We start from the raw sequence: 9,293 nt of genomic DNA on the forward strand, positions 1-9,293 counted from the left end.
CCGGCTCCCCCACTCCCCCACTTAGGCGGGCTCACAAATCCCGGGGTGCTGGCGCGTGGGCCGGGGGGGCGTAGGGCGCCTGTAGACGGCCCCTGGAAGGGCTCTGGTGTGGCTCAGCGCTCTGCAGCGGGGGCGCGGGCAGAGCAGGAAGCAGGTCCGCGTGGGAGCTGGGGGCATCAGCCACCGGGGTGGTCGTGGCTGAATAGCCAGACAGCCAAGACAGTCCCCCCACCAGGGGTGAGCGACTTTGGGGGAGTTGGTGCCCCGCCCCCCAGGCCTTGGCGGGGTCATGGGGGCCCCCCAACCTGGGCCGGGGGGCATGCGATTCGGGGCCCTGCTGCTGCTGCTGGGGTTTTTGGGGCTGGTGTCTGGGCTCAGCCTGGAGCCTGTCTACTGGAACTCGGCGAATAAGAGGTGAGCGGCCTGGGGATGGGGAGACCCCAGACCTCAGGGCAGAGGGTATGGAAGCCTTGGGGACTTGGGGGCTGGGTTCTCTGGGCAGGGAGGAGGCTGGAGGGAAGGTGTTGGTGTCCTAATGTGAGGTGATGGGTTACTACCCGGGAAGCCAGACTCCCGGGTCCCACACAGAGCTGGATGTGGGTGGTGATAGCGATGTGTCAGGAGTTTGGAGACCCCAGAGGGGAAAGTATAAGAAAGTTCATGGGTAGCAAGCGGGGAGGGCAGTGAAGTGGTTATTTGGATCTCTGGGAGACCTGTGTCGGGGGCTGGGCTTGGAGGGAGCCTGGTTAATGTCAGCTCTCAGGAGAGAGCTGCTGAGTAGGTGCTGTTGAGGGGAAGGGCAGGGTGCCTCTCTCTCCAAAAGGGACTCAGTGTTGGAGATGGGAGGCAAGGGGGCTCAGTTTGGGGACTCTAGGGACAACTTCCCCAAGATTCCTTGACTGTCTTCACAGCCTGTCTCCCAACTCTTGCCCGCTGCCAGAGGGTTGGTGAACCATTGGCTGGACGAGTTCACAACCAGAAATTCCTGCCTTCCTGACTGGGAGACTTCTTTCTGGAAGAAGTCTTGAGTCCCTAAAGCCTTCTTTACTCTTGCATCTGGAGTCTTGAGGATTCCATTGCCCTCCCCCCGCCCCATCTTTGCTGCAAACTCTTCCATCAGACCCTCTGTTCCGTGGCATGCTTGCTTTGCTCTGAAAAAGAGGCCAGGGGTCAGATGAAACTTCAAGCCACATAGGGTAGGACAGAACCTTTGGGAGGTCATCTGGGACCCTTGCTTGCATGCAGATCCCACTTCCCACTAGCAAAAGAGTTCTGTGTTTTGCAAAATTCCTGCTTCCCTGGGGAGGCTGTGTGAGGCCATGGGTAGGGGATGGGCTCTGGAGCTGATCGAATCCTTGGTCTTAATCTTGGCTCTGCTGCTTTTAGCTGTGAGAACTTGGACATGTCACAACCTTTTTAAGTTTGTATCCTCAATCTTTACAGCTATTATGAGGATTAGAGGTAAGGTGTTCAAACAGATTACTACACTCATTAAAGGATAGCTAGGGTTATTGTTCTTCCTCTCTTTACTTCTCAGCCTCCTTCACACTTTCCCGTCCTGCCATCCCTCCCTCTCATGTCTCTTTGGGTATAATTTCAATATCTTTTCTGTACTCATTCTCCCACCCACCAATTACTGGCTGCAATTTGAATATCAGGTGTGTAGCTTGAGGACGTAAGTTAGGCTTATTTTAATAGGGCCTAGAAAAGGGAGTTAGGGTGTCCTGGGGGGAGCTCTTCTAGTTGTTGGGTGGGAGGGACTCACTTTGGAGTCTGGGAAGATACCAAGCAGCAGTCCCTTAAGACCTTGTCCTGGAACCCTATCTCAACTGTCAGTGTCCAGGGAGGGGCAGCAGTGGTTGGCAAGTTGTGCTGGGCTTGTGGATGCCCGGGCCCACTGGCCCAGGAGATAAGGAGGTGTGGCTAAAAAAGTCAACTCCTTTAATTCCAAAGCAATAGAACACTTTCCTCAGGAAGTCTAAGACTCAGAATGGGGGGACTGAGTAAGGGAATGACCCAGGCAGCAAGCTTCCAGACCCTGCTTCCCGTTACTCCCATTTAGGGTCATTGCCAAACCAGGTATTTGCCTCCTATCCTGCTATCTGGCTAACTTGAGACAGTGGTCTGGATCACCTGCCACGCCCTATCCTTCACCCTGTCCCGCCCCCTTTGCCCTGAAATTCAGTGGTGGCCTGGTGGAGGCGAGGCTCTGCCCCATGGTTGACTGCCATGGAATAGTGAAATCACCTGGGAGGGGTGGGCTGTGTGGTTCCAGAGAGGCCAGCTCCTTGGTAACTGGCATCCTGTTGCCATGGCAACGGGGCTGGTGATGGAGCGGGAGATGGCAGTGTGCATGTGGTGAGGGCGGGCTGAAGAGTGCATTTGGGCACACCAAGGGGCAGGAGACCTCTGAGCCTGGCTTCCTGCTGCTTCCAGTGTAAGCGTGCAGAGTCCTTGGTGCCTGCTCTATAAGAACAGACTTTCCTCTCAGACAAAGGCAGGCAGGCATGAGCTGAGAATTACTATCCTGGAGGGTTGTGGGTGAGGGAGGGAAAGATCTGGGGACCAGACCTCTGACATCTCTTCCTTGTTCTCTTCACCCTCCTCTCCATAGGTTCCAGGCAGAGGGTGGTTACGTGCTCTACCCTCAGATTGGGGACCGGCTAGACCTACTCTGCCCCCGGGCTCGGCCTCCTGGCCCCCACTCCTCTCCCAATTATGAGTTCTACAAGTTGTACCTGGTAGGGGGTGCCCAGGGCCGGCGCTGTGAGGCGCCCCCTGCCCCAAATCTCCTTCTCACTTGTGATCGGCCAGACCTGGACCTCCGCTTCACCATCAAGTTCCAGGAGTATAGCCCTAACCTCTGGGGCCATGAGTTCCGTTCGCACCATGATTACTACATAATTGGTACTGCTGGGCAGAGGGCAGGGTTGAGTGGGGAGCTGTGGGGAGCTTCTCCTGAGACTTAGGGCAAACAAGGGAGGGGGACCACTGAAGCCAAGAGGGAGACCCCTGTGCCCTCGGGTGGTGTTCATGCCAGGGTGTGGGACCAGAATAGGGAGTAGGCTTGGGAGTGCCAACTCTTCCCTCTGGCTTTTCTCTCCCAGCCACATCAGATGGGACTCGGGAAGGCCTGGAGAGCTTGCAGGGAGGTGTGTGCCTAACCAGAGGCATGAAGGTGCTTCTCCGAGTGGGACAGAGTGAGTGGGACTGGGGGACACCTAGGAGCTGAGGGAGGTTGGGCAGGGCCATTACGGTCAGGGGGCAGTTGTTTCAGCCTCTCTCTTGGGTCTTCTCCACTTCCAGGTCCCCGAGGAGGGCCTGCCCCCCGAAAACCTGTATCTGAAATGCCCGTGGAGAGAGACCGAGGGGCAGCCCACAGCCTAGAGCCTGGGAAGGAGAACATGCCAGGTAGGAACCAGGGCCGGCCCACTGCCTTCCTCAGCCTCCTCTGCTCTCAGACCCCAGCTGCCCTGCCTTCACCCTCCTCCTCCTCCCTCTTCAGTTTTGGGGGTGGTGATACAGGAAAGAGGAGAAGAGAGGATGGGAGGGTGGGAGGGGAATAGAAGCCAAATGAGGAAAAGACTCAATTAGAACTAATTAGCCAAGTCAGTGCTTCAATCAGTGCTGTCAGAGAAGTGGGGAGGACTACGTGGCAGGAAGCTGAAGGGCTGGACACCTGGATTCTGAGCGGTCCTTGTGGGGGAGGGGAGGTGAAGTCCCCATGGGGCCTGGGCACCAATAGGGAAGCCCATGGGGACCCCCAGGGCTGGGAGTCCAGATGCCCAGGTGGCTCCTTAAGTCCCTCCCCCTCTTTCCTCCTTCACCCCTTCCCTGCCAGGTGACCCCACCAGCAATGCAACCTCCCGGGGTGCTGAAGGCCCCCTGCCCCCTCCCAGCATGCCGGCAGTAGCTGGGGCAGCAGGGGGGCTGGCGCTGCTCTTGCTGGGCGTGGCAGGGGCTGGGGGTGCCATGTGTTGGCGGAGACGGCGGGCCAAGCCTTCGGAGAGTCGCCACCCTGGTCCTGGCTCCTTCGGGAGGGGAGGGTCTCTGGGCCTGGGGGTTGGAGGTGGAATGGGGCCTCGGGAGGCTGAGCCTGGGGAGCTAGGGATAGCTCTGCGGGGTGGTGGGGCTGCAGATCCCCCCTTCTGTCCTCACTATGAGAAGGTGAGCGGCGACTATGGGCATCCTGTGTATATCGTGCAGGATGGGCCCCCCCAGAGCCCTCCAAACATCTACTACAAGGTATGAGGGCTCCTCCCATGTGGCTCTCCTGAATCCAGCCCTTTTTGGGGTGCTCCTCCAGTTTAATTCCTGGTTTGAGGGACACCTCTAACATTTCCTTGGCTCCCTTTGCCCTACCAGCTCCTTCGCTCCTCCTGGCTGTTGCCCTGCTCTCCACTTTTAGGATTCCTAAAGACTTCCACTCTACCACCTCTTGCCCTCCTGCTTGGTCATGGGCACCCCTCTCTGTCTCTGTGTTCCTGGGCCTATTCCCTTGAGGAGGGGACACAGGCTCAGCCTCCTCTCTGACCATGACCCAGGTACCCTTGTCCCCCTCACCCACCCAGAGCTAGGGCGGGAACAGTCTGTCTTTTGGTTGGCACCTCTTTTCTTTCTGCCTCTCACTGTTTTTCTCTTCTCTCTATCTCTTATTCTTTCTCTCTCTTCTGTCTCTAGGTCTGTTCCTCTTCCCTAGCATCCTCCTCCCTACATCTCCTTTTACCCTCTTGGCTTCTTATCCTGGGCCTCTCCCATCTCCTGGGTGGGGTATCAAAGCATTTCTCCCCCTAGCTTTTGGCCCCCCTTCTGACCTCTCATACCAACCACTCCCCTCAGTCCGCCAAAATTGGGGACCTTATGGGGAAGGCTGTGGCACTCCACCCCAGCTCAGTGCGTGGGCAGCAGGGCCTTCTCTGCCCTGGCTTAAGCCTCTGCATACTTACTCCAGCCATTTGGGGTGGTTGGGTCATGACAGCTACCATGAGAAGAAGTGTCCCGTTTTGACCTGTGGCCAATAGCAAGATATGAACCAGTTGGGACATGTATGAACTTGGTCTGATGCTGAATGGGCCACTTGGGACAGGAAGTGACTTGCTCCAGACAAGAAGTGACCAGGCCTGGACAGAAATGGCCTGGGAAGTGGCAGAAGCAGTGCAGCAGGAACTGGAAGTGCCTTCATCCAGGACAGGAAGTAGCACTTCTGAAATAGGAAGTGGTCTGGCTGGAACTCCAAGTGGCTTAGCCTGGGGGACGGGGTTGGGGGTGGGAGGCGGATGGTTCTTACTATGTGGAGAAGGACAGGAAGAACTTCCTGTTTCAGGAGGAAGCTGGAACTTACTGACTGTAAGAGGATAGAGGTGGACTGAGGAGGGCTTTCTTAGTATTCAGTGGCACTTCCCAGGATCTCCCTTCCCTTGTGCTCTGTGCTGATTTTAGGACAGCTAAGATGACTGCCATCTGCTGTGGCAGGCCCAATTTGTCTTGTTCTTTCCTTTTCATATCCCAATATAATCTGTGTTAATCAACAGGACTACCCCAAGAATCCACGTGTTCTCCCCTGGTAACCCAGATGGCTGTCTTGTTCATCCCATCCTCCATTTCCTACTCCTTTCAGACTCAACACAGTTCCCTTATAGTTCCCTTATTAGTGACCAAAATGGTGGCCTACTGGCTGGTCTAGCTGACAGTGGTACTTAGCAATGGCCGCTGTTTCCACAGTGACCAGCTGATACCTTTTCCTGCCCTCTAGTGTATAATTGGGTGTTGCCTCAGTATCCTCCCAGCTCAGTTTTATTAGATCAAAGCTGCCCTTGGGCACCAAGTTGGCCACCTCAGTCACCAGCCAAGAAGGTTGCTTTGTCCACCAGAGGTCAAGTCATCTTTCTGGTGTTGTAGTTCCCAGCTCCTTCCTGATTTTTCTAATTGCTCCTTCCAGGGAACAGGAAGTTGATATTGTCATGGTGGCGGGGTCCGTCACCTCAATAGTTTTACTGTAAAAGGGAAATTTGAACAACAAAAGCCAAAAAAAGAATAAAAAACTTCAAAAGTTGACAAGAATGCTGGAGAATGACTGGACATGAATTGAGACAAAGAATTGGTGGTTAGAATGACTTTCAAGCTGAGTATTGGATTGCATGAAACCAAGGGGAGTGGGTAGGGACAGGGTCGATTTGGAGTGGTGAGGTGGGCACTGCATCGGGAGGACAAAATGGGCTGGGTGAGCAGGTTGAAGAAGCAACCACCTGCAGGGGAGGGATAGAGGAGCCCAGGCACGAGTGGAGGTTGCCAGTACATTTAAGTGGGGATGTATGTGAATGTATATTCACCTGTGGAGACAGTCTGTATGTCTTGTTAAACCAAAGCACTGGAGACAAGGCAAGTCATCATTAGGATAAAAGTGGTAAAAACATGTTCATATGTTAAAGTCTATTCCATACCACCCCTACCCAAGGCACCTCTGACTTGGGGAATTTTGCTGTTGGGAACTCATGTGGGGAGAAGGGATATGGTTGACCAGAAGAAAGTAGGAAGGACTCAGATCTAGGCGTTGAGCTGCCTGTTCCCTGGTTCCCTGTATATCCATAACCCAGGTTCTTCTTCCCTAAAAGCCCGGGTGCCCAGGCCCCTAGACTCAGTCCCATTCTCCAACCACAAAAGCAGCCGTCAGGAGCATCACTGGAGCGAGTCAGCAGGGGTCACAACCTCTGCCCTCCCCGCCCCTCCCCTGACTTTAGGTCCCCTCCCGCTGTCTCCCATCTGCCTGGAGGTCAAGGGGTCCCCCTTCCCCTCTTCTGTCCAGTGGGACCCCGCCCCTCCCCCTGTCGAGTAAGATGCCTGGGTCCTGAGAGGCACAGGCACTGCGGGAGGGGAGCTGAAAATTGGGAGGCCAGGTACTGGGCTGTCCGGAATTTACTCCTGTCTTCTGAGCCCACACTGGAGCTGTCTGAGGTGGGGAGGCTCATGGGGGGTGGAAGGGCTGGTCCTTTCCCCTTAGTGGGGGTTGGTTGTCATGGCAACATCCCCTTCGCCACACAATGGGAAGCCCCCCTCAGCCTCCCGCGTGGATGGAGCCGACAGCCCCATCGCTGGCTATCAGCCTCAGGGACTTGGCAACCGTCACTATGGCAACACGGAGCCCAGCAACAGGGCCCACTGAGAAAGGGAGGGGGGGTCCAAGGCTGGGGCAGGGCGGTGTGTGAGGGGGCAAGGGAGCTGAGGGAAACTACCCCCTACGTATACATCTAGAGGCACAGGTGGAGAGACAAGAGGGAAGAGAAGTGGGGATAAATAGTCTCTGTGACAGAAAAACACCTCACCAAAGCAGCCAAGACATCATAACATGCTGAGAGACAGGAAGACACCTGGGGACAGATGCACAGCTGGGGAGAGGAACAGCACATACAGCACAGCGCCCTGGGACACGCCTCCTCAGAGCACTGGCATCCGGAGACTCCCCACCAGCCCCCAGCATTCATAGCACAAGACCTACAGCCTTTCACATGTGCAATGACTTGTGTGTCTTTTGAGCTATTTGAAAATGTTGGTGACTTCCACACAGAACAACACATGCCATCCTGTTTGCTTTCTGGGTACAAATACGCAAACATACTCTCAGGGTAAGGACTACAACCAAATGACTACAGGGACAGGAAGACATTCATTTGTTCATTTGTTTGTTCATTCACTCACTCAACAGCATATTAAATGTCTACCTTGTTCCAGGTACTGTTTCAGGCATGGGGGGTAAATGATGAATAAGGTAAAGCCTCTACGTTCATGAAGTTCACATTTAGGTGGGGAACAACATAGTACAATTTCTGGTAGTGGAAGGTGATATAAACAAAACAGAGTAACAGAATGAGGAGGATGGAAAGTAATAAGGTGTTGCTTTATTTTTAGAGTCAGAGTCTCACTCCATCATGCAGGCTAGAGTGCAAGTGGTATGATCACGGTTCAACATAGCTTCGATTTCCTGGATTCAGGCAATCCTCTTGCCTTAGCCTCTCGAGTTGCTGGGACTACAGGCAGATGTCACCATGCCCGGCTAATTTTTTTTTTTTTTTTGAGTTGGAGTCTCACTCTGTCACCCAGGCTGGAGTGCAGTGCCATACTCACGGCCACCTCAGCGACGACCTGCTGGGCTACGGTGATTCTTCTGTTGCAGCCTTCCAAGTAGCTGAAACTACAGGTGTGTGCTACCACGCCCGGCTAATTTTTTTTTTTTTTTTAATTGTAGAGATGAGCTCTCACCACTTTGCCCAGGCTGGTCTCGAACCCACAGGCTCAGGCAATCCACTCGCCTCAGTCTCCCAAAGTGCTGGGATCACAGGCTGAACCACTGAGCCAGGCCTAATTTATTTTTAAACAAACTAAATTTTTTTTTTTTGAGTTGAAGTCTCACTCTGTCGCCCAGACTGGAATGCAGTGGCATGCTCCTGGTCACTGCAGCCTCAACCTGCTGGGCTCCGGCCATCCTTCCGCCTCAGCCTCCCGAGTAGCTGGAACTACAGGCGCGCACTACCACGCCCGGCTAGTTTTTGATTTTTTTTTGAGTTGGAGTCTCACTCTGTTGCCCAGCCTTGACCTCCTGGGCTCCGGCGATCCTTCCACCTCAGCCTTCCGAGTAGCCGGAATTACAGGCGCGCGCTACCACGCCCAGCTAATTTTTTGATTTATTGTAGAGATGAGGTCTTGCCAAGTTGCCCAGGCGGGTCTCGAACCCGCGGGCTCAGGCAATCCACTCACCTCAGGCTCCCAAATCGCAGGATTACAGGCTGAGCCACCGAACCTGGCTTGTGTTGGGGTTCTAAGGAAAGGGGAGTGGGGCAAGGGGTTGCAGTGAGAATTCCTGATGGGGAATGGTTGATATCACATCTGAAATTTCAGTTAGAATAGAAAATGGAGCTTCCTAAGGGATTCCACGGGCAATCACAGACATGGGGCTGGGGAGATTTTGAGACCCAGGAGAAATGTTGCAGGGTGGTTTGAAGGCAGGGGGATGGCTGTTGTGGGCTCAGAGAGTTGGGTGGGGAAAGAAAAAGAACATTGATATGGAAATGACAACTGGGCAAAAGAGAGATACTTGAAAGGTAGCAGAGAAAGTGAAGTCCTGAAGGGAGCTCTGAGGAGACCAGGCCCCAGGTAATCCTAGTTCCCACAGAGAAGTGAAGCATTCACTTTCCTGGTTGTCCCTCTTCCCCCAGTTACCATCAGCAACTCAGGCATCAGCTCCCCCCCACACCAGTGGCTGGTGGGGGGGGGGGGGGGGGAGATTGAGCAGCCTCGGGGGG

General features: G+C 54.6%; 1 protein-coding gene across 1 annotated transcript; it reads left to right on the forward strand.

The window, feature by feature from the left end:
- On the forward strand, window positions 1-6,057 carry EFNB3 (ephrin B3). The gene is made up of 5 exons (XM_008062345.1): window positions 1-414; window positions 2,615-2,907; window positions 3,108-3,200; window positions 3,307-3,411; window positions 3,842-6,057. The coding sequence occupies exons 1-5, from the start codon at window positions 290-292 to the stop codon at window positions 4,249-4,251; spliced, it is 1,026 nt and encodes a 341-aa protein (XP_008060536.1). The 5' UTR covers window positions 1-289; the 3' UTR covers window positions 4,252-6,057.
- Window positions 6,058-9,293: the final 3,236 nt, after the last annotated feature.

The sequence above is a fragment of the Carlito syrichta genome, unplaced genomic scaffold, assembly GCF_000164805.1.
Source record: "Carlito syrichta isolate Samal-C Ts95f unplaced genomic scaffold, Tarsius_syrichta-2.0.1 Scaffold305688, whole genome shotgun sequence".
In the NCBI taxonomy this organism is placed as follows: Eukaryota; Metazoa; Chordata; class Mammalia; order Primates; family Tarsiidae; genus Carlito; species Carlito syrichta.

Excerpts from the sequence above, each read along its gene's own strand:
- EFNB3 (XM_008062345.1), top strand. The coding sequence starts at position 290 with ATGGGGGCCCCCCAACCTGGGCCGGGGGGCATGCGATTCGGGGCCCTG. Across the intron at positions 3,201-3,306 it reads GCTTCTCCGAGTGGGACAGA|GTCCCCGAGGAGGGCCTGCC; the intron begins GTGAGTGGGACT and ends CTCCACTTCCAG. Across the intron at positions 3,412-3,841 it reads TGGGAAGGAGAACATGCCAG|GTGACCCCACCAGCAATGCA; the intron begins GTAGGAACCAGG and ends CTTCCCTGCCAG.